General features: G+C 51.3%; 1 protein-coding gene across 1 annotated transcript in view; it reads right to left on the reverse strand.

Moving 5' to 3' along the window:
- VWA1 (von Willebrand factor A domain containing 1) overlaps positions 1-12807 on the reverse strand; it is a 16739-nt gene extending 3932 nt beyond the window's left edge. The window contains exons 1-5 of the mRNA XM_062507416.1: positions 12670-12807; positions 12485-12599; positions 6791-7354; positions 2131-2409; positions 1403-1675 (exon numbers count right to left, since the gene is read on the reverse strand). Of these exons, the coding sequence (XP_062363400.1) occupies positions 1403-1675; positions 2131-2409; positions 6791-7354; positions 12485-12599; positions 12670-12681 (1243 nt within the window). The 5' untranslated portion in view covers positions 12682-12807. The remainder of the gene's footprint in view (positions 1-1402; positions 1676-2130; positions 2410-6790; positions 7355-12484; positions 12600-12669) is intronic.
- Between the last annotated feature and the right edge of the window lie 12353 nt (positions 12808-25160).

A 25160-nucleotide genomic window follows, 5' to 3' on the forward strand; every position in this document is an offset into this window, starting at 1 on the left:
TCACACAGAAAATCACACAGGATCACACAGAAAATCACACAGGATCACACAGAGAATCACATAGGATCACACAGAGAATCACATAGGATCAAACCGAGAATTACATAGGATCACATAGAGAATTACATAGGATCACACAGAGAATCACACAGGATCAAACAGAGAATTACACAGGATCACACAGAGAATTACATAGGATCACACAGAGAATCACACAGGATCAAACAGAGAATTACACAGGATCACACAGAGAATTACATAGGATCAAACAGAGAATCACACAGGATCAAACAGAGAATTACATAGGATCACACAGAGAATCACACAGGATCAAACAGAGAATTACATAGGATTGCACAGAAAATTACATAGGATCACACAGAAAATCACACAGGATCACACAGAGAATCACACAGGATCAAACCGAGAATTACACAGGATCACATAGAGAATTACATAGGATCACACAGAATCAAACAGAGAATCACACAGGATCACACAGATAATTACACAGGATCACACATAGAATCACACAAGATCACACACAGAATCACATGGGATCACAGAATCACACAGGATCACACAGAGAATTACATAGGATCACACACAGAATCACACAGGATCACACAAGATCATACATAGAATTACACAGGATCACACACAGAATCACACAGGATCACAGAGAGAATTACATAGGATCACACAGAAAATTACACAGGATCACACAGAGAATAACACAGGAACACACGGAGATTAACACAGGATCACACACACAATCACACACACTTAGAAAATTACAGAATTACAGATAAAATCACACAATCACATACAGAATCACACAGGATCACACACAGAATCAGACAGAATCACAGAATCACACAGATAATCACACACATAATCACAGAATCACGAGGATCGAAGAGACCTTCAAGATCATCGAGTCCCTCCCACACCCTCAGCTCTGTCATCCCCTGAACTCCTCACTCCTGAGTCCTGATAAGAGCCAGAATTTGCCTCCTGCAATATCTTCACAGGTGCTCCAGAGCACAAGTTTCTGCTTATTAACTTCTCAACGTCATCAACTTCTACCCCCTCTAATGCCAAATCACCCCAAGGAGCAGGCACAGAGCACTCATGAGGGAAAGGCCCTTTTCTTTCTTCTTTAGGGAGATTCTGCAGGTGCACCAGCAGCTCAGCCATGCCCCATTGCCAGCTGTCACTGTGTGTGTGATACTTTTTCAGCCCTTACACATCAGCTCCATCCTAATGGCACATCCAGAGCTGCTCATGAAACTTTCCTCTCTATCCCACCCTAGGGACTGGATTCACGGACTCCTCTGCCTTCACCTCGAGGCAGGTGACCCTCCAGGGACTCCCTGTGCTGCCACTTCCCCTTGCTCACCTTCCTGGGTGCAAGCCTTGGCCGACAGGGATCTCTCCTTGCCAGATCTATAGATGGCAGTCACTGTCACCAGGTAGGTGGTGTTGGGTGCCAGGTGCTCCACCACGGTGCTGTTGTGCCTCCCATCCACCTCCAGCACCTTCACTGAGTTGCCTGGGAGTGGCCCATACAGCACTTGGTAGCTGGCCACGCTGTCCAGCACAGGAGCCCAGCTCACGTGGAAGCTGCGAGGCCCAGGCTCCGAGATGAGAACCTGAACTGGGCTGATTTCCTCTGCAAGCAATGGAAAGAGATGTGAAGGAGGATTTAATGAGCATTATTGAGCTGCACCGTATCGGCCTTCAAGGGTGTGGAATTAAAATTAACCCAGCAAGCAGATGTTGATACTCAGCTCAGCCCAAAGAAAAGGGTTCCTCTACCTGGGCAGGAGAACTCGGGCAGAACTGTTCTTGCATGCAGAAAATTAATATTGTGTAGAAGTCCACATTGACTTTGCCACTCCTTCCCAGGTTTTCAGTTTGCCACCTTTTTGCAGGCTGCTCCCCAGGATAAATCTGAGTTATTTTCTGCTTCCTGCTCTGAGTTCTTCCCCTCTCCTTCCCTCTCAAACTGAGATTTCCCTTAGGTCATTCCAGCACCTTCTATCTCCACCTCCAGCCTCAGGTGGGAGACAGGGATCATGTCCTTGTCCCCAAGGAGGGACTGCGCCCAGGCCATGCCCACTTTACCTGCCAGTGTGGTGACCCTTGTGGTCTGGGGGGGGAAGTAGTGCACATTGGATTCAGGAATCAGAGACACCTCGTAAGTGGTTTCTGGTGCAAGATCTCTGAGCACGAGGCTGGTGTGAGCCCCAGACACCTGCTGTGTCCTCTTCCTTGCTGGATCAGCCCTTGGGCCATATTCCAGGCTGTAGTAGCCAGTTTCCTGGGACAGGAGCTTGGGCCACAGCAGGCGGAAGCTGCTGGAGGTGACATCTGTGGCATGGAGCCGGCTGGCTTGGAGGACATCTGGAAGAGGGACAGTGACCAGGAATCAGTGCTGGCATCAACCCCCAGAGCATGGCACACCTGAAATCCCAGCCCTTCTGGGTGGGAGATGCAGCTGGCAGCACCACTGCTACCTGAAGTCACCGAGGTGGAGTTCCCTGTGGAAATCACCAGTGAAACCAAATCTCCACATTCCTGTACATGAAGCAGCCCAGAGGGCTCCTTTTCTCCCTTTCTCCGTTTCTCACTGCTCTCTGTCAGTGACCAGTGGCCAGGAAGAAGGGGCAGCAACTGGGGACTGCCCAGCCCTGCTGAGCCAGCTGGACTCAGCTCAGCTGAGGTCACTGCCTGCACAGAGCTCCCTTGTTTGGTGACATTCAGCACTCAGAGCCCTCTTGTGCCACCTCACCTCTCCCTGCCCCTGCACAGAGCCTTCTCTTTGAGGCTCGTGCTACCTTTGAGTTCTAGACCCCAAATGCCAGGCAAAAATACCTCTTGTGACGCTGGGAGCTCCCCCAGCTTCCTCTGCTACTTGACCCTTCTGACATGCGTGGTCTTCCAAGCCCATTTTGAGCAAAATTCCACTGTTCTCTGGTCTTCCAGAGGGGCAGAAACACACAGGGCTCTGTTTCTAGCTCCAGGGAAGTGATATACAAAAACGTGTATATGCTCTTCTGTTTTTAAAGGATTTTTAAGAGCACCCTGAACCTTGAAGTGCTCCTAAATCCTTATAAAAGAACCTTCCAGCTCGTGCTCAGACACACTCTAGGTAATTCTCACTGGCTGCCCATTGCACAGAGGTAAAGGAAGGCACAAAATTCCTCCCAAACCTGCAGGATGGGGTTGCTTTGCAATCCCAGACTTAGCCAGGAGAGGATCAGCTCTCCTCCTCCGAGCTGCTCCGAGGCCCTGCCAACTTCCCTGTACCAAATAAAAGAGCCTCAGTTTTTCCTCTGAGTTGTTCCCTGGCTCTCCCAGGCAGTCAGGAGCAATTTCCCTGCTCTGTGCCCTGCCCACTCCCATCCCATCCCATCCCATCCCATCCCATCCCATCCCATCCCATCCCATCCCATCCCATCCCATCCCATCCCATCCCATCCCATCCCATCCCATCCCATCCCATCCCAGCCAGCAGCATTCCTCCCACTTGGAGGGTGGGAGGCAGGATCAGCAGTCCTGGGGCACTGCACCCTTCTGTGAGCCCCACAAACACCAGGAGCCAAGCCACGAAGGAACAGGGAGCACAGGAAAGGCCTCAGTCCTGCCAAAAATCCTGCCAAAAGCTCAGGGAATGGAAATAAGTGAGTTTGGAGGCAGGGGCACTGTGAATAAAGGGGGCAGATCAAAGCACAGGAGGCAGCAGCCCACAGCAAACATCTCTGCCCCTTCTTGCCAAACCCCAGATGCCTTCAGCATATAAAGAGGGCAATAAACCACAGAAAAATCAATGTCCACAATGTGTTTCCCAGCCTATCTGTTCCCAGAGGGAAGCAGCCTGTTAAATATACTGTCCTGGACCCAGCCAGTGCCTGCCTAGTGACACTCAGACAGCTGGTGACACTTTCCTCCCCCTCCTGGTGACCCCAAACACCACTCTGCAGCCACTTGGCATCCCCGGGGCTCTGGAGAGATCAGGATCAGACTTGCAGGAATGCTGCTGGTTCCATGATGAGGGTGAGAAATGCAGCCAGGCAGGAGAACCTGTCCTAATCTGGGTCTGGGAAGCTGCAGCTGGGATTTGGGAAAAATTTCCCTGCTTTGATATGAGTGGGGAAAGTTCTGATTTTAGGAGGGGGCACGACACTTCTCCATCTCCAGGGTGGACATTCAGGGTCTGAGATCATTCCCTGTGCTCACCTGCTTGGACTCAGTGCCAGGTGAGACCACCAGAGCACCCAAAGCCTTCACTGCAGCAGGAGTTACCCAGGACCTTGTTTCGGGTCAGAAACGCATTGCCCTGAGCCCACGTGGGACTGGTGATGCTCGGGGCCTGCTGGGCCCTGCAAAGCTTGGCTCAGGAGGTGATGCCAAAGGCTGGAACTGAGTCAGCAGCCTCAGCTCAACTGGGCTGAGCACAGAGCAAGTGGCTGCAGGCACAAGACCTGATGTCAGCTCAGAGGAATGCCTTGGTTTCACAACACTAGGGGGTCCTTCCCCAGAAGGAGAGCTCCAGATGCCACATTTTGGGCACACCTAAGATGCAACAGAAGGAACCTGAGCTCCTCCACAGCCCGAGAACCTTCCTTTCCTGCTGGGGTGCCTGCCAGAAGCCAGCTGTGCCACTGCCAGGCTGGCTGGGAACTGAATTCTGCAGATTTCTTCCAAGGGCCAAGGAAAAATAATGGGAAAAAAAAAAAAAAAGGGCAGTAGACACACCCAGTCATCCACAGTCCATGTCCTTCATCCCTCCACAGAGCAGCAGCAGCACTGGAGCTATTTCAGCTCCACCACATCTCAGGAGTCTCTCCTGAGAGGAGATTGAGGCTTCTCAGTCCACCTGAGGCAGCAGCAGCTTGGCAGGAACCCCTGTGCTGGAATATCTGTGGGGCAGGCATGGAATACCCCATTCCTGGAAAGGAGATGGAAGGAGGGGAGCAGCTCTTGACAAGGCTTGTTTGTGCCTCTACAAAAGCCTCCACTGATTTTTTTTTTTTTAACAGTAGCAGGAGATGAAGATAAGAGAGCAGTGATAATTAAACCAGTCTGGGCCATTCCAGAGTTGGAAAGGCTTAATTCCTTCCTGCCAAGATCCTGTTTGTCCCTGCTATCCCAAGAGGGGGCTGAGTGAGGGCTGCCTCCTCCAGGTAGGGAGCAGTGGACTTTAGTAGCTTTATTAGGGTGAAATCAGGTGATGTGACCAATGTCTGGCACTCTGCAACTCTTGGATTCATGTGGGAGTCTCACCTTCCATTAAAATCCCAGCCCAGCAGGTTTTAGGCCTGCTGGATGCACAGAATGCTGCCCTCAGGCACAGCAGTTGTGACCTGTGCAGATTTTATGATCTCCTGTGCTGAAGATTTCTAATTTTTGGGATGCTGTTTTACATAACCTGGATTCAGGATGCACAAGAAAATGAATAAGCACTGAAACAAAATGCCTGGGGGTCTGTGGGGTGGCTGGGACAGGATGAGGGCTGTTGATGCTACCCAGTTCTCACATGGGAGAGAATTGGGTGTTTGGGGGAGAATACAGACCTTGGGTGGTTTTTTTTTTTAATGACTGTGACTGGGAACAGAAGGAATTGCTACACACCAAGGATTTTGTAGAAAGGGTTACTGGGGCACCAAAGCCAGCTCCACCTCACACAGCAGAAGTCAAATAAGGAATGAAATCAGGATTTCCAATGGAGAACCTCCAGAAAAAAATCTGTGTGAAGTATGCAAAGTTACAGCAACTCCCTCAGCATTCCAAACAAATCCAGAGGCATCTGGGAGGCTGAGACAAACCCCAGGGGCAGATGGCAGTGCCCTTGCCTTCCAAAGCCTGTCCTGAGGCCCAGATCGTGGAATTTGATCTCCTCAGAGCTTTTTCTGGATGCTCTAAAAACCTGGAGTGGTGGAAACTCCAACCTGCTGCCTGTTCCCTCTCAGAGCCACCACCACAACCCTGTGAGGAGCAGAGGGGCAGCACTTGGGCTGTTCTCCCAAAGCTTGTGCTGGCCAAATCAGGCCATGGATGTGGTGGATGTGGAACATGCTAGGACAGGGGATTTCTGGAATAAAAACATTCCTTTCCTATAGTCTCAATGCTGACAACAGGCACTTTAATTGTATTTTGTAAGAGAACAACTGCTGGAGTTGGAGGTGGTGTGTTTAGGGAGTCAGACCTATCCTAGAGTTGGAGGGAGCTGACAGGACCAAATCCTTGCCAAGGACACACATCCCTTTTTGGATGTGTTCAACATGTTTGTGTTCCCCCATCAGCTGCCACAGAGACAGACAATGCTTGAGAGGGAAAAAAAATCACCCTGAGCGTGAAAATCAATTCAAGGGGCTCAGGCACTTTGTGTCCACAATCAGCAGCCTCTTGCTGAGGTGAAATCATTCTTGTTTGGGAAACCTTTGGTTAACAGCCTGTGCAGGTGGGGCATTTTCCTGCTCTGCCTGGATTGTGCAGATGCCTGACCTGCATGACTCATTTCAAAGATGTGTGGGGTTTTAAGGAATTCAGATATTTTGCTGTCTGAGTTCCTCATTCCCAGCTGAACTCCTCACAAACACAAGGGAATTTGTCCCAGACCTCCCAGAAGACTCGATTTATACTTGGACCTGTAGCACGGTGGGCAAACCCCTTCACTTTGGAGGGGCAGCACTTTTGGTTGAGGATGACCATGAGATTTGGGAGATTCTCCCACAGCCAAACACCAACCCATCCTCATCCCTGCTGCCAGCTCCCAGCCTACCTAGGATGCCATCCCTGAGCTCCTTGGTGATGATGGGGAGGTCATCCACGTCCACAAAGTGCAGGTGTTTGTCCGAGGGCTGGCTGGCAGCAGCTGAGAGCTGCAGGAAGTTGCTGCGGCCGGTGCTGACGATGAACACGGTCACCCCCATGTCCTTCAGCAGCTGCATGGGCTCTGAGATGTCATCGGTGGAGAAGCCATCTGTCACCCACACCAGCACCTTGGGCACGTCTGGCCGGGCCCCAGCCTCCCCACTGAAGAATTTTTCCTTGGCGTAGGACAACGCTTTGCCCGTGTTGGTGTCACCCATGAGCTGCCGCGTGCCATTGATGGCTTTTCTCAGGGTGCCACTGGTCAGGTACTGGTCAAACGGGAACTCCATGGTGGGTGTGGTGCTGATGTGGATGATGCTGGTCTGGATGTCCCTAGGGCCAAAGGTGAAAGGGTGCAAAAGGTCCCACATGAATTCCTTGACCCTGGAGAACTCATAGCGGGAGACGCTGGCAGAGCTGTCCAGCAGGAAGAGGAGGTCTCCCTCTGTGTTGGAGATCGATGGCTGGGGACCTGGCAGGGGAGAGAGAAGGAACAGCATCAGTGGAGTGGTGTGAACCCAAAAGCTGCACAGGCACCTACTGGGAAAGCTTGGTTGTCTTGTACCAAATCCCAGGATTCAGGGAGAGGTGCTGGCTGAGACTGCAGAGGCACAAAGGATCTGGAACAACAGGAGAGATCAGGCAGAGCATTCAGAAAGGGAGAAAGTTGAAGTTACCTGAGAGTGGCAGGCCGAGGGGGGATGGCTTCAAACTGACTGGGAGCAGGCTTAGATGGGATATTGGGAAGAAATTCTGTAAGGCTGGTGGGCCCTGGCACAGGGTGGCCAGAGAAGCTGTGCCTGCCCCTGGATCCCTGGAATTGTCCCAGGCCAGGTAGGACAGGGCTTGGAGAAGCCTCGGACAGTGGAAGGTGTCCCTGCCATGGCAGGGGGTGGGATGAGATGGGATTTAAGGTCCCTCCCAAGCCCAACCATTCCCTGATCCTGCACCCAGCTGGATCCCAGCCAGTTCTGTGTGATCCAGCACAGCTCACCCCAAGCCACAGACACTCCCTCGCAGTGCCCTGGTGCTCAGAAAATGAAAGTGAACTCCAGGAATCACCACATCACCCAGCAGAGCTGAACTGTGACCCCACAGGTCCCTGCCCCTGGATCCCAGAAGTCTCAGTGGCATTCCAGCAGGGCTTTGGGTCGTGCTGCTGGCTGCACAAAGTAAGGCAAGCCACAGCTCTGAGCTCTCCTCTCTGCTGGAAGGAGTCCAAGCCACTGGTTTGGCTGGCAGGACACAGGGAGAGATCTTGGCAAGGCAGGGTTGTTCTTCCCCTCTGCTCCTCACCACTTTGAGAAGCGTCCCTCGCTTCCCAAATGTTGCAACAAGCAGCTGGAAAAGTGTCTGGCCCTGGCAGGGCAGGGATCAATGGCCAAAGGACGTTCTTGCAGCAGTAAACAGCAGGGTCATGTGCACAAGCACTGGGAGGGGAGCTGGGAATCCACCCCGAGGGAGCAGAAATTCTATTGCTGCCAGAGCTACCTGCATGGGGAACAGCCAGGTGAGCACAAGTGTGAAAAACAAAGGGGAGTCACAGCTGTGTCCTTTAGTGTGAAACCCCAAAAGAACAAAGGTTTGGGGAGTCACAGCTGTGTCCTTTAGTGTGAAACCCCAAAAGAACAAAGGTCTGGGGAGTCACAGCTGTGTCCTTTAGTGTGAAACCCCAAAAGAACAAAGGTTTGGGGAGTCACAGCTTTAGCGTGTGCCCTGCACACAAGAGAGGTGCATCCCATTCACATCCCTTAAACGCTGGTTTTCCCCATCACTCATTGCTGTGCTAATTAGGAAGAGCCCCAATCTGACACCACAAGGTTCTGCCTTGGTTAACAACAACTGGATAACAAAACCAGCAGCTAAACCCACCGGTGGGCAGGGGTGTGTTTTGCTCTGTGGGTCGAGCAGAAAGCTTCTCCTTCATTCAACCATCATCCCAGCCCTGCATGAGATGGAAACAAACTCCTCCTATCCAGCTGAAAAAATCCATTTAAAAAATAAATAAATAAATAAATCGAGACAAAGGCTCTCCCCCCATCAGGAGCGTGGCAGCATCGCCCCTCTCTGCAGGTCCAGGCTTTCAATTCCCTCATCCTTCCTCCTGCTCCTTGTCCTGCATCCAGTACAAACATGCCATCCGTGCCAGAGGTGGGGCTGCGGGCTTTGTTACCAGCAAATCCCTGCTTACGCAAGCAGCTGCTGCTTTCAGGCACTTGGCTCACTTTAGACGGCTTTGGCGAGGTGCCGGGTGAGGATTTCTGGATTTCTCACTTTTCAGGGGGGGATTTGGAGGGAAAGTGGCATCCGTGAGCATTTCGTTGAGTCCTGAACTGTCAGGGATAACTGCAGAGCTGATCACCGGGCAGAGACACGGGACCCACGGCAGGGTCCTGCTGTCACTCCCTGCGTGATGCCCGGTCAATGCACAGGGCTCACAAGTGTTTTGAAGGGCTTGACATGGGAGCAGGATGTCACTATGGAAACACAACGCTGCCCGCTGGCTTTTCCAGGAGGAAAACAGCTGGCCAGACTTCCCCGTGATGCTGACAGAAGACATCCGCTCGAGGAGCTCCCCACGCTCTCAGCTGGGAGCTGAACACGCTCCACACGCCTGATTTACACAGCCTTGGAGCTCGTGGGGCTCAGTTACAGCCAAGAAGGATCATGTCCTGTCTGGGTTAACTGTGTTTGACATCCCACGTTTGTCTTCTCTCACTGCTTGGCCACGCAAGGAGAAAAGTTCCGCTATGAGAAGGAGGCAGAGGAACTGAGGAACACGGGCTGAGCTTCTCTGTGGCCCCTCTGGATCACAGTGAGAGGCAGGAGGAGGAAGGCACCACCTCTCCCTGGCAGACAATTCTCCCCCCAAGCCACCCAGGAAGGGTTTGACATTTCAAACCGTGGCAGAGACCCCATGGGAAATGGGGAGGTCACCTGCGTGATGATGGGGTGACGTCCACCAAGCCCAAAAATCTCATGTGGTTAAAAGTCTTTAGAGGCTCCAGCTCATCCACGGCACAGAGTTCAGGATGAGAAATGGCTCTTCAGACAAATCCCATCAGCAGGAGGGGAACTGTGCTGTCATCTCTTGTGATCTTGCCGTGAGTTTCGCTCTCTCTGCTTGTTTTATCAACAGTTCTGGGATCATGGAATTATGCCAGTGCTTCAGAGGTCAGTAAGTGCAGTAGGGTCCCCCACAAAGTGTGCATGGATGGGCTGTGTCTTTATTTTTCACTCACAACAGCAACATCCCCATCATTTTCTGCCGATACCAGCCCAGGAAATGACAATCAAATTCCATTTATCCAAGCCCAAACCACCAAAAGGCTGCACTCTATATGGCTGCTGCCCAGATCTGAATCTGGACCCAAAAATGGAAGGGGAAAATCGGTCATAATCTGCCTTGACTTTGTGCAGGAATCCAAAACCCATTGTCCAGGACAATCTAGCGCCCATTGTCCAGGACAATCCAAAATCCATCGTCCAGGACAATCCAGTCGTTCCTGAGCATGTCGAATCACCAGTGACCACCCAGCAGCTTCCTCACTTTGCCCACTGCAGCTGAGAATGAAGCCACAGTCACTCACATTCAGTCCAATCCCAGGGAAATGGAATTCTGGACACACATCCCAAAGTGTCCCTGTCCCTGACACCGTGGCACAGCATCACAACACCTCTGGACAAGGCACCAGCCCCTGCCAGGAGCTGTGCCAGGCTGGGATGGGCATCTCCTGCCCAGAGGGTGATTCCAAAGGCAGCACATCCCCAAGACAGCTCATCCCAAACACACACACTTCGCCTCTGGAGCAGCACAACCCCTCTGGAATGCCATGGCTGGCTTTGTCACACACCCTGAAGGTCTGAGCATTGTTCATGCTGGTTGGGTACATGCCACCAGCTCCCAGGGCAGCAAGATGGCAGGACAATGGGAATTGCTGCTGCCCGGGTGGACTTGGAGCGCTGGGACAATGCCGGGAGCTGCAGCACCATTCCTGCCCCAGCTGGGACACCGAGGGACAGAACCCAAAGGGACAGAACCCAAAGGGACAGAACCCAGCCTGGGACACCGAGGGACAGCACCCAGAGGGACAGAACCCAAAGGGACAGAACCCAGCCTGGGACACCGAGGGACAGCACCCAGAGGGACAGAACCCAAAGGGACAGAACCCAGCCTGGGACACCGAGGGACAGCACCCAGAGGGACAGAACCCAAAGGGACAGAACCCAGCCTGGGACACCGAGGGACAGCACCCAGAGGGACAGAACACAAAGGGACAGAACCCAGCCTGGGACACAGAGGGACAGCACCCAGAGGGACAGAACACAAAGGGACAGAACCCAGCCTGGGACACAGAGGGACAGAACCCAGCCTGGGACAGAACCCAAAGGGACAGAACCCAGCCTGGGACACCGAGGGACAGCACCCAGAGGGACAGAACCCAAAGGGACAGAACCCAGCCTGGGACACCGAGGGACAGCACCCAGAGGGACAGAACCCAAAGGGACAGAACCCAGCCTGGGATACCGAGGGACAGCACCCAGAGGGACAGAACCCAAAGGGACAGAACCCAGCCTGGGATACCGAGGGACAGCACCCAGAGGGACAGAACCCAAAGGGACAGAACCCAGCCTGGGATACCGAGGGACAGCACCCAGAGGGACAGAATCCAAAGGGACAGAACCCAGCCTGGGACAGAACCCAAAGGGACAGAACCCAGCCTGGGACACCGAGGGACAGCACCCAGAGGGACAGAACCCAAAGGGACAGAACCCAGCCTGGGACAGAACCCAGCTCCACGGGAGGGATCTGAGCCCCAGCCCAGGACATTGAAGGACAGAACCCTGCACTGTGGGACACTGAGGGACAGAAGCCAGCACCCTGGGACACTGAGGGACAGAAGCCAGCCTCTCTGTGCACCCAGCACAGTCAGACCCAGCAGTATGGGCTGCTCTGTCTCAGGAGCTCCTGGCCAGGCACACACGAGGTTCTCCCTCTCGTTTCCCACCGCACTGCAGCTTCCAGGGGCGGTGAAAACCAAACACAACCATCCCTGCAGTCACAGAACCTGCTCCACAGGGCAGGACACGATGAATTGCAGCAGCTCAGCCACCACCATGTGGGATGAGTCCCTGCCCAGGGTCCAGGAATGAGACATCCACCTCCTGCACGTCCCCTTCCCCGCTGCCAGCTCTGCAGGACTGACCCATTTTCATTTTCCATCAGCACTATCCAAGAGAAAACGTTTTAAAGCGGAGCTGGATGATTGAATTACAGTGATTAGCAAGTGTTAATCACTGCCTTGACTTCTTTCTGTGCCTGTCCTCAAGTCCACGGTGAGAAGCGGGGACTTTTCCACACGATTACTCTTAACCCCGCAAATTTCTACAACGATTTCCTCTTCCCCGCTCGAAACAAACACGACAAAACTTCTTTCTAAGCGGCAGTTGCAGACAGGTTTGTTTCTTGTACTCAAAGGACATCTAAATACCTAAAAAAGCACCTAAAACACCCTCAGCTTTTATTCTGCACAGGGTTTATGGGGCAAAACGTAGCAAAGGAAGCACCACAGGAACGCCTTTGCCTTTTCCAGGCACTCACCTGACTCAGGTGTGTCCTGTCCCGCAGCAAGCCGCAGCCACAGCCCAAGGGAAAGCACCGCCTTGGCCAACATAGCAGAGCCTGGTCGTGGCTTAAGCGAGCTCAGATCCGCGGGCTGGGCTCTGTAAAGGCAGACCGAGAGCCTGGGATCAGGCATGGTCCGGCCGCCCCGGCTCCCAGCGCGCTCCCCCTGCCATGCCCGGAGATCCCCGCTCCTCGCCCGTGTTTTACTGGGCTGTGCTGCGAGCTCCGGCTCCTGCAGGCAATTCTAATTCTCCTTCCTTTCCCCCCCCCCCGCCTCCCTTTACTCCTTTTAAAGCCATAAATCCATCTTGACAGGAATAGCCGGAGGAGCAGCGCTCCTGCTGCTCTTCCTCCGCCGAGTTAAGCTTGCCCCAGGAGCGGGGATTCGCTCTCTGTGTGCAGCTGGTTTGAAAAAAAATATATCCTTACAGATAAAACTTTGGCCCTGCGAGGCCCTGGCAGCACGCCAGTAACCCGAAGGGGAGGGAAAAAAAATAAAAAAAAAAAAAAGGAAAGAAAAGCTGCGAGAAATCCAAAGCTCTGCTCTCTGGAATGAGCTAGAAGAAGTAAAAAACCACGTTTATAAAGGAAAGAAAAGTAGAAAAGGCTTGGGAGCTGCCCTGCCCTGGGAATATTGGCTAATCTTCTGGGAGGAGCATTCCACAGGTCCTAGTACTGCTTCCCACGGGCTGGGGACACTCGGAGCTTGTGTCCCCCTGGGAAGGGCTGTGGGGACACCAAGACAGGCAGGAATTGCAGGAAGGAGCTGCCCAGGTGGGAAAGGGCAGGGAGAACTGTTGGGAACTGCAGCTGGCACGGGAAGAGCCCAGGGATCATCTCTCAAGGCGTGGTGTTAAATACGGGCTCAAGGCTGGGATCCCAGGGCAAAGGGGGCTCCCAGCTTAAAGATAAACCTGGGATAAATCTCTCCCTGGATGAAGGGAGAGGAGCAAGCACCAAAGATGCCGAGGTTCAACCTCTCCTGTGTGCCCCTGTGCGCAGGGAATTTCTGCCAGAACATCAAAAATCAACCCCAATTCCCTTTCCCAGAAATTTCCCAGGGCTGTCCTGCTCTCCTCACATCTGAATTTGGCTCCCACTTCTCAGGTGAGGTGACAACAATTCCCTTTCCACTGTAGGTTTTTCCATGTGCTGCCTCTGGACAGATCCAAGATGTTACCAGCAGAGGGAAAAGCTGGAAAATCACATCCATTTATGAAGAGATCCATCAGTCCTCACTCCCTTGACAAGGGGAGGGACCAGCAGGCCAGGCTGAAATGCAGCAAAGAAGGGATATTTGGGAGCTTTGGGGATTTCAGACACTGGTGAGGAATATTTCCTCCAATTTTATTTCCTCTCCCCTGGGAACTGTAAAAAAATTCAGCAGGAGTTAGGGGCCAAGGAGTGTTCAGAGTGGAAAAAAGCTGTATCCAAACTCATCCAGCAAATGGAAAATTAGGCTGAAGATCAATTAAAAACCCATTTTTTCCAATCTTGTTTGTGTTCCACTCCCAGTTTGGGGCCCATCTGCATCTCAAGGGAGCTGACAGCACCAGGATGTTCCATCACTCAGTCCCTGGGCTGGTGACAGCCTCACCCATCCAGGCTGGAACCATCTTTAGCCCAGATTTTAGGGAATTGGGTTATCCCTGCTCTCACTCTGAGATCCCCTCCCAGGTGGCACCCGCATCCTGAAGCAGGAAAAAAAAAATACAGGTTAAAAAATGTGGTACAGGCTCAGGTGGCAGAGGAGCTTCCAGGGGAAATTACACAGCAAAGCAAATCCCACATGGTAATAATCCCAAATTTGGGCAAATCACACATGGTCAAATCCCTCAACCTGGGCAAATCCCACAAGGTAATAATCCCCCAATTTGAGCAAATGCCACCATGATCTAATCCCCCAATTTGGGCAAATCCCCCAGGGTAATAATCCCCCAATTTGAGCAAATCCCACCATGATCTAATCCCCCAATTTGAGCAAATCCCACAAAGTAATAATCCCCCAATTTGAGCAAATCCATCCATTCCTGCTGCACAGATTCCCACTTAATCCTCATGGATTGATCATGAGAGCAGCCAAAAAAAGCAAAACTATTTCCAAACCACTGCTGAGCTCAGGACTTTCCCCAGTCCCATCCTGGTTCTCTGCTGGTGTTTCTGTCCTTGCTGGGTTCTGGAGCTGGGACACGGGAGGGCTGGGCTGGAGGAGGCAGGCAATGGAAGCAGTGGAAGGAAATCCTCTCCTTGTACCCACCTGCCCTAGCCAAGGGCTCGGGATGTGCCTCCGAGAGCCCTGGCAGCCAGACCCAGAGCATTTCTAGCCCATTTTCTTAGCCTATTTTCTCCCATTTTTCTTTGCCCCACTGCAAATCCCTTTGGTTCTCACCAGCTATCCCTGGCATCAACCTGCTCCCACCATATCACATCAAATCCCACCATATCCCACCCCTTCCTCCTCCTGCCCCATGTCCAGACCCATTTAGACCCCTTCATTAGGGCTGCTGGATACATGGAGATGATTTCCTTCCATTACTCACTTCCCAAGGAAGTGTTGCTCAGCTCAGAATAATTCCCTGGGGCTTTTTTTTTTTGCCAGTTTATCCCCGTGGATGCTGTTCACACCCTGCAGACTGGAGGGAGCCTTTATCTACCTCTAAATCCTGCTTGGATAGGTGCAAGCAGGAAAAAGCAGCCTGGAAAATAATTAGATCTTAGAGGGTTTATTTTTAAACTTTACAGGAATTGGCAAATCCTGTTTCCAGTAAGCCTGGTGCCTGTGCTCGTGCTGATTCTTTCCTGGATGCATCCTGCACCTGAAGCCAGAGGTGTCACTCCAGTTTTGCTCCTGGTTAAATCTCAGCTCCCCATCACTTCTGAGTTCCCATTCTCCACCTGCTGTGGATTTGGCCAAAATTCCTTTGGGATGATCCTCTCCTCCCCATGCCAAGCTACAGAAGAGTTCAAGAATAATGAATAATTGTAAGAAAAAAAAAAAAATAAATAAAAATAAAACCACCAGCAACCAATCAACCACATTTTGATTGTGATATTGCTGGGGCTCAGGTATTTCATAGAGCCCTCGATGCCTGGGGAGGTTTTGCTGCAGCTGCTGTGACATTCAGGGGACGTAAACAATCCCCAATTTCTGAAGAGATGCAACATCCTCTTCTGTGAGGCAAATTCCTGCAGCTGGAACAAACAGGCTTTTGGGAACACAGCCTTGTTTGAGCTCCACATAGGCGGGTTTGTTTGGAGGGGGATCTATATATGGCAGTTTGGAAAATCCCCATTTGGAAAGGGAGCAGAGCAGCTTTTGGGGGGTGAGGAGGATGAAAACTTCCCCTGGAACTCCAGGGAAGGCTTGTGCAGCCCCAGCACAGGTGAGAAGTCACCCAAGGAGCAGGAATCCTCCTGGACAGGGCTTGGGCTGCAAGGCCAGACCTTGCTCAGCTCTTAGCAGCCCAAATCTGACTCAGAGGATGCTGAGAGGAGCAGAAACACCAACATCACCCAGATTTTCCCCCAGAATGAGCAGGAACAGCTCACCCACTGTGCCACGCTTGATTTCTGCTCAGCTGCAGGCTCATGGCTGAAGGGCACCAACCTCAACTCCCTGACCCCAGAAATGCCAGTCTGAATCCCAGCCCGGGGTCAGGCCCTGAGTCTGTCACTTCTCAGTTACCACTGGGTCGTGTAGGGCTCAGCCTCGAGTCATCTCTTATTTTTGTTTGACTTGGAAGACAAACTACAAAAATAGATGTGTTTACTCGCAGCATTCACCAGTTTTATGTTTCTCAGAGGATGAGCAGTGCTGGGGATGACTCCTCAGTGAGGTAAGGTCCAGCTTATAGATGATCTCTTTTACCCCAAAGCTCCCTAAAAAGTCACACAGCACAAGAACATGGCCACTTGTGGGGTGAGGAGCAGCAGCTCTGAACTCTGAGCCCTGAATTCGGGGGTCCGCAAGCCCAGAAATTTTATTTACTCTTCATTCTTGCCTGGAATTGCAGTAATTTCACAGCTGGAGCAAGCTGAGGATCACTGACCCAACCAAAAAAAAAAAAAAAAAAAAACACAAAAAAACCCAACCAACCAACCAAAAACACACATACACACACACACACACAAAAAAAAAACAACAACAACAACAAAAAAAAAAAAAAAAAAAAAAAAACAAAAAAAAAAAAAACAAAAAAAAAAAAAACAGGGAGGACACATGGACACATTCTGGAATGCCAGGTTTTGCCAGACCAAAGTTCCCAATCCCTGTTTGCACTGACAAAGCTGCCATAAATAAAGGAGTGGACGTTACACATAAAGATGTGATCCCACAGTGCCAGGAACTGCACAGGAAGAGGGGGTACAAACACGGGTGGGCCCCAAAATATCCTGAGCAGAGATTCCCTGGCTTTTAGGACCAGCACCTCTTTCCAAAGGCTGCAAGATTTGTGTTAAAACTTCAGAGGGAGGAGTGGCTGATTCAGGTCCCAGATCCCTATAGCCTGGCTGAACCAACTTTTCCATAACTCATACAGAAATTAATGCATTCATATTCAAATATTCATAATTCAAAGCATCTTGGATTTAGCTGGGCATGAATTTGATAGCTCTGAACAGGGGGGTGTGGGGGGAGGAACCTTTTGTGTTTCTCCCCGAGAATTTCTAGAAGAAATTCTCCAAGATTTTAAATTCCTGCTTAATTTCCTTCACAAGGCAGGATTTAACTGCCTTTTTTTTTCCCAGCTGGACCTCACTTTGCTTGCCAGGAACCCAAATAGCTCCAAAAATTGGACTGACTTCTAAGCAGTAAAAGCAAGGTCTGGATGAAGAGGTCAATTTTTAGCCAAAGGCTATTCTTTGGAGTGGATCATTTTCCTTATTGCTTGACTTCTTTGCCCTATCCCCATCCTGTTAGGAAAGCCCAGACGACTTGAAAAAGCCAAATTTAAGAGAATCTCCTTAGGACTGGGTTTCCTGAGGAATTTCCACCGACGTAAGGAGCTGCTGCTTCCCCTCAAACAGCCCTGAGAACTCCCATCCCCTCTCCATAGCTGTAACCTCTTACATTTGTCTGTCTGGGAGAGAGGAAAAAACCCAATTTGGAGCATCCTGCAGGGATGCAGAGGAGACTCCAGCATTTGGAGAGCTTTGTTTGTCTGCAGGGAGGAGCCAGCACAGGAACGACCAAAGCAGAGGAGATCAGATTCCCTCCCCCAGGAGGATGCCCTGGCATCTGTTTCCCTTAATTCACCTTCTGTCCCCAATTTCTTTGAATCTCTGCAGTAATTAGGGCAGTTTTGCAGCCTCATGCCAGGCTCAGGGCTCTGCCAGGGTGCTGGAGGGCTGAGTTTGACTCTGTCGTGGCTTTTATTTTATTTATCTCTGATAGAGATAGATGTTTCAGGCCTCAGCAGGGGCCATCAGGACATTATTCCCTTTTCCTGGGTGGTCAGGACAGACCAGAGCTGCTGCTGCCATCAGCTGTATTTTTGGGTGTGCTCTATTTTTAGAGGGTTGTGTAAATCCTGCCAGGCTCTGAGCGTGGTGGGAAGCAGCAGGGGCAGTGATGGATGAGCCTCTGAGCACCCCTGAGCCCCAGATCCAGCCACAGCAGGAGAGGGGAGCAGCGTGGGGCTGGCAGTTCCCACCAGGAGAAGCTCCCGGCCCCCTCTGGAAGTGCAGCTGCAGCAGAGCTGGCCAAGAGCTCGCTGCTCTCAGCCTGGAATCTGCAGTGAGGCTGATTTTCCATCAGCCTCAACACCCAGGTGACAGCTCCAGCCTCCCCACTCCCAGCTCTGCAGCCTTCTCGCTCTTCCTTAGGATTTTAGATTTTCTATTTTTAGATTATTTTCTTTCATGGATTTGTAATCCTGCAGTTCTTTTGTGCAGAACTCTAAACTCCGTGTGCAGCGTGAGCTGCAGCTTTCCCACTTTGCTCAGACACAACAATTCCTCTCCAGGCTTGGGAATCAAGGACACCTCACAGGCCCCGAGAAACATCAACAAAAATAGGCTGGGGGGGAAGCAAACTTGGGGTAAATTCCTTCATTACCTGAAGCTGTAATTAAAAGATTAATCCCCAATATGAAAATGGATCAAACTTATAAAAGTGTGAAAACCCATGGTCCATTTTAGGTGTAGCCCCTGCCCTAAATGTACCTGAAGGGCCTTCAATAAATAGAACTGCTTTTTATTATCTTAATTTTGTCTGGCCTCTGTGTTTAGGTATCCCAAAAAGGCATCACTGGGACCAGAGAAGCTCCACTTCAGGATAAATCCACTCGTGGGTGGAACAGCTCCAGCACTGCTGTGGCTGCAGCAGAGCTGCAAACTGGACCATCCTGGGACAGAAATTTCCTTTTATTTCCCTGCTCCAGGCTGCCAGAATGGCACCAACCCTGATTTATAACAGAGCTGACTCCAAGGCAGGATTTTCTGCGGGCTTACTTTGCACGTGGGGCTTTTCCCCCCTCTCAGAGAAGGCACAAACATGTGAGCAGGAAAGAGAAAAAGCTGGGAGCACAGAAAACAATCCCTCTTTTTGTGCAGAGCTGGCTGGAGAGGGAGTGGGAGGGAAGGGAATGACTCCCTGCGTTTCTCCAGCCCAGCTGACCTTGGCCAGATCCCTCCCTGCTCATGGAACACTTGGGAATTTGTCCCCCCGTTTGGGAATTTGTCCCCCCGTGGTGGTTCAGTGTCAGAAGGGATCAGCTCTGAGTCAGCTCCTCTTTCAAGGCACCAATTCTTCATTTTCCACGAGTCCAGCGAGTTCTGGAGGTGCAGGTGCCTTGTGGAGCACAGACAGTGTGGGACAATCCACAGGGAATCAAACCCTGGAGGAAAATCCTGCCTGGACATCAGCAGAGCTGAGCACAAACCACACAACCCCAGTGCCTCACCCACCACCCAACCCCACAGAGCTCCCACAAGGGAATCTGGAGCCTCACTGGGTGGCCTTTGGGGACATAATCCTGTGCTTTCCACCTTGAATCTTTGCTGGGAAGGGCCATGCTGAGGTGTGGGATGGAATGTGGAAGTGACAGGGGGATGAGCCTTGCTGCCATCAACAAGTTGTTCTTTCCAATTTAAAAAATAAAAGGGCAGATTAGAAATCCTGATGGATAAGCAAGCCAAGGGAAGTGGAGGGCTCTGCTGGGAACTGCTCTGCCTGACATCCATCCCTTCCTGCCAGCCTCACATCCTCCCACGTCAGCCTGGGGAAATTGCTGCCATTCCAGCAGCCCATGGAGAAAGAGGTGGCTGGGTGTGTGCAAAGCCACCCAAACAATTCCCATCTCTTTTGGGGATAAGAGACTTTTGTTCCAGAGCCTGGTGCTGTAATTCCTGAACGATGAAAGAACAACCAGAGCACAAATATCCCCTCCACAAGTAAGTGTTACTGCTGGACAGAAATGTCCTCTCTGCTCTCCACCCTTCCATGGGGCTCAGGCTCCCACTGCAAGATAAATTTGCTTTTTCCAGCCATGAAAGAAGAGTCAGGTGATGTGAATGCAGAGCCCATCCATACTCCCACTTCCCAGCAGGAATGAGGAATCAAATAAAATCCAGTAAGAGGCATTACTCAAGAGAGGCAGGAATTGAGGTCCCCCGTGAGGGTTCTGAGCAGATCTACCTCGTGGAAATCTGCCACTACAGCAAACTCCTAGAGAATGGTCCTAAAAATCCCTCCCAAAATGGGGGGAATGCCACAAAACATTGAGGGAAATGGGAAACAGCAACAGAAGAACAGCAGCACCCACGCCAGCACTGCCCCTGTGCACTCAAACCCTGGTGTTCACTGAAAATCTGCAATTCCAGCTATTCCTGCCTCCCCAGCTGCAGCCCTGAACCAGGCAGTGAAGGAACACTTACCACTTCATTTTCCCTGCTGGCTCTCAAAAGGACAACCAAAGCTGCAGATATTTATATAGAAATGGGATACTGAGCTGGAAATGCCCAGCTGGAAATCTCAGGTGGTTCTGGTGCTGCTCAGGAGGGAATTTGTGTTCAGATTGGGCTGCTCCAGGTGTGGGACCTGCCCTGCTCCCCTCTCCTGCTCCCTGGGCACGGCTGTGCTGCAGAGGAAGTCTGGCAGATCCTGTTTTGCACAGTTCTCCCACTCATGGGGCTTTTTTCTGCCTCTGCTTTGCTTCCTGGCACCTGTCAAGGACGTTGCTGTTGGGATGCTTTGCCAATAAAAGGCACTCAGAGCTTCTCTCCCTGTTTGTTCTCTCTCTTCCCTCATCTCCAAGCTCTTGGGAGGCCACAGCAAGCTGGGCAGGAATGGAGGCAACACCTGGAACAGGATGGAGAGATCTCCCAGAGAGGAAAACATGGAGAGTTGATGCAGAATGGAACAGTGAAACTTTTCTAAAAAGGGCTTTTTGCCTGCAGCCCCTCTGACTATCCACGTCACTGCTTCCACCATCAGCCTAAGCTCCCAAGGCTTCTCTCCCTTCATGAAATTCCTACAAATCTCCAAAGCAGTGCTGGAATTCTGTTTTCTGCTTCTGGCCCTTCAGACCAGTCCATGGCAGGATGTGAGGAGACACCCATCGCTGCAGGTTTCACCAGCAAAAACCACAAAGTTTTCACCCCACATGCCAGACCTCTGACCCTGCCCAGATTCCAGCATTTTTTCCAGGACTGCAGAACAAAAAGCAGAGGGTTTTAGTGCAGGGATTCCTGGAATCATCTTTTGTTACAGTTGATAATAAATGAGGGGTGACAAGACTTTTCCTGTGAGGTAGCTCTGGAAGGAGCAGGGAAAATGGAGACTGAGCCAGGCTGGACATCCTGCAGTATCCCAAATCCTGGAGGATGCCAGCAGGAATGCAAAGACCCTTTTGCCCCATGCTAGACCACAGTGAGACACACAAGGGGTCACAAAACCACAAAGCATTTTCATTTCTGGTTGTGAACCATCCAGACACGGGAGGAACTCCAACAGTGACCTCATGGAAATGTCTGGTGCCAGAGAAACACTTGGCCAGGCTTTGGAGGGAATTTTCCTCATCTCCAGGATGTTCATGGGGATTTTTTTTGTGAACAGCCACATCCAGCACGACTGACAAGGAGATGCTGCATCTGTTTTGGAGCAGGCGCTGTGCTGGGGTGCAATTCCATCATCCAGGGATTGTTTTCCTCTCTTCTTCAAGGCTTTCTTAAGAGAAAAAAATAAAAAAGGATTTGTTGGTCTCCTGTTTTCCCCTCTAATGATTATCAGTGGGAATCTGCCAGTTGCAGTGGAATGGCTCAGCACGAGCACGGCTTTGCTGCTTCCTGGTGGAAATGAGGGAATTCTGCTGCTGCTGCTGCTGCTGCTGCATTTGTGCACCAAAGAATTTCCAGCTGCCTTTTCCCAGCTCACAGGGAATTACAAACCCTGCTCCCCCATCACTGCTGTCTTGATGAGACAACCCCAAAGATCTCCCCACACACTTTGCCTGCTGCATTGGTGTGGCTAAAATCACGGCAAGGAGCAGCAAGATTTAAAGTGATCAAAGCTAGCACCAAACCAACCCCGTGAACAAAGGGCCCTTCATGCAGGAACCAAGCAGCTGGGGTGAGTTCCACCCACAGAACCTGTGCAATCCCAAAGAAAGCTGATTTTTCCAGGTGCTGACAGGAATGGTCTAGCCCAGGTAGGCAGAGGCGCGCCTGGGTGGTGAGAACAAACCAGAAAAATGAGAGTTATTCACACCCTTCTCCAGCTGAATGACACCTTTAATTGCAACCAGGCAGAAGGAGTTCTTTCTTCTCCCTGCTCCCTCTATTTCTATGGGATATGGAATCATGAACAAGCAGGAATTCAGGAGGCTGGATGAACCCTTTCCCTGTAGCCTGAACTAAAATTCTCTGGTGCTCTGAAGCACTGACTGATTTCCTCTCTGTGCTTTCTTTTTCTCTGGGTTTCTGAGGATCTGGAGCCCAGCTGTGCCTAGAAGGAGAATCCCAAGGAATGGGATTTTTCCCTGGTGCATGTGGCTCAGGCTGGGCCGGACTCCACAGCAAATGAAACGTGTCCAGCAGCAGGTGGAGGGCAGCTGGTGCCTGAGAGAAAAGTGTTCTTTGTCACAGCATCTCTCCCCAAAACTGACACAATGCCAGCCTCCCTCTCCAGGGGTTGAGACCTCTGAGGGGAAGGGCAGTGTGAGAGAGAGGAGCTGGTTCCAAGAAGAAATAGGAGCTCTCCACAAGCTGTTTGCTTGGATTTCTTCCTTCCTTACCCTGATGGGGTAAAGCCCAAGTCCCTGGCAGGAGAGCCAGGCCCTGCACAGCTGAGATCGTTTCAGGACAGGGATGAGGATGAGGAGTTTTGTTTCCCAGAGGGACTCAGCAAACACTTGTTCCTCGCAGCCACTGAGTGTTGTGTGAACAGAGGGGCTCTGTCTGCACCTCAGCAGCAGCTGGTAGAGGGATCCAGAAAGGTGGGACTCCAAACATCAGGGCTGGTGGCCAGCACAGCTAAAATAGATCCCAAAAGGCAATTCTTTCCCAAATATGTTAAGCAGAGCCCCAGCCTCAGCATCTCAGCAGGATCTGAAAGAGCCCTGACTGGTGAGTGGAAGCTGGTGAAGGACTTTCCAGGGACAAAACAGATATTCTGGGCTTTCAGTAGCAAGGAGTCTGGAGGAAGTCTGCTCTCCTGGTTTCTAATTTTACCTCTGTTCATCCGTGTAGGGTCTAGGGCTTGGTTTCCTCAGCTCTGTCCTGAGTGCTTGGGAAACAATGGAGGAGGCACAAGTGGAGCTGGCAGCACCTGAAAGCAGAGAGGCAAAGCAGACAGCACCACTGCCTTGGCTGGGAGCTTTTGGCTTTGATTCTGATCTGTCCCTGAGCTTCACACAAAGCCAGGTCCAGCCCTGCACATCCTGTCTGCTTTTCCCCTCTGGAGGACTGCCCACCCTGTCTCAGGGGGCAGAAGCACACCAGCAGCTCCTGCTGTGACCCAGCTGTCCTTGCCAGGGTGGCCTGGTTGACCTTGGTGATGCTGAAGCCACCAGAGGAACAAATTGCTTCATGCAGAGATGTCCAAAGAACCCCAGAGATGGGATGGCAGAATAATCTCCAACTCCTAAAAGGGCTTGGGATGCTTTTCCAGCTTCCACTTTAATATCCACTGTGAGAACTTGTGCCAGGAGATCTGGTCCATGCCCCAGACAAGAACGTGTTGAAAGACAGGAAAAGGAAAGGACAATTCTGCTTTCCCCTTCCTCCTGCCCAAATGCCCGTGGCAAAGAGTCCCTTCAGAGGCCATCACCTCTCTGTGCCTGTGGGAAATCCTTTCATTTCCTCCTGCTGTGCCCCATGCCCTGGAGGTGCCAGGGATTTGCTCAGGGCTGGGTAGCAGCAGCAGCTTTGCCCAGCAGCAGATCCCAAGTGCAGACTGAGCTTCCCTGGTGGCAGGAAAATTAATCCACAAACACCAGAGGTTTATGTCTAAAAAGGAGGCAGAGGAGTCCTTTTATTTTATTTGAATAAAAGGAGAGGCCATGGGGCATTCCCCTGGGGTCTCTCCCATTTTTGGAGGACTCACTTCCCTTTTTATCCCAATTTCTCTCTCTCTTTCCCCATGGGCTGATGTACTTAAGAGGTCCAGACTTCCCAGAACACCTGATACCTGAGACTCCCCTCTAATTCAACCCTCCTTTTTCATTTTTAATTCCTATGGAACTAATGTTTTTTCCCCATTGCTTCTTTCATCATCCAGTATCCAATTTCATTTATCAGCAAACCTGCAGTTTGTTGGTAAAGGCAAATATCTTTCTTTCCATTCATCAATCAGTGGAATCCACCCCATTGTTTCTTTTATCTCTCAGTGCTGGTTTGATCCACCAGCAGACCCACAGGTTTGTAAAGACAAGTGCATCTTTACAAATTGCTCCCACTGGGGACACCCACTGCAGGCAGCTGCATCCGTGTTTGCTCCTGCTCCAAAGGGACTCAGAGCCAGCTCCCTTCAGCTCTTGGCCACCTGCCCTGTCTGTTCCCATGCCACATTTTCTCCTGGTACTTCTCATCCTTTTATCTAAACGCATCATCCTCAGGGAGGTTGGAATGGGCTGATCTTCGCAGCCCAGACCATCCTGAGATTCCTCAGCATGTTCTTCCTGCGCTGGAGAGGGACCAGGAAGGTGCAGGGCAGGGGAGGTTGTGATCGTGCCCTTGTACCTTGTGCTGCACCATGGGCAGAGCAATCCCACACGGTGCTATTGGCATTGCAACCTTGGGAAGGCGTTGACAAAAAAAGGAATTTTTATTCTGCTGAAGAGCAGGAGCAGAGCAGCACTTTGAGGAATCAACCCTTCTGTTCCTCCCCACGCTGCTGCTGCCCAGGGGTTACAGAGCCAGCACATCTGGAAAACGCTCTGGAAGCTGCAGACATCTCCCTAAAAATCTCATCAGCTGGTACAGCTCCAAGCTGGGATACTCCCTAAGGGCCCGTGTCCCTCCCAGTAACTCCCAGTCATCCTCCCGAATGCAGGAATATCCTGAGGAATCATCTTTGTGCTCCTCCTTGCAGCTGGCTCAGGGCAGAGGAGTCCACAGGTCTGGTTTTGGGGAAGGAGCCTAAGACCAGCGTGTAAGTTTTTTCCTACATGAGAGAACTGTTTTTTCCTTCTTGTGGAAAAGTCCCTACAGCCTA

Source organism: Cinclus cinclus, chromosome 23 (genome assembly GCF_963662255.1).
Source record: "Cinclus cinclus chromosome 23, bCinCin1.1, whole genome shotgun sequence".
Taxonomy (NCBI): domain Eukaryota; kingdom Metazoa; phylum Chordata; class Aves; order Passeriformes; family Cinclidae; genus Cinclus; species Cinclus cinclus.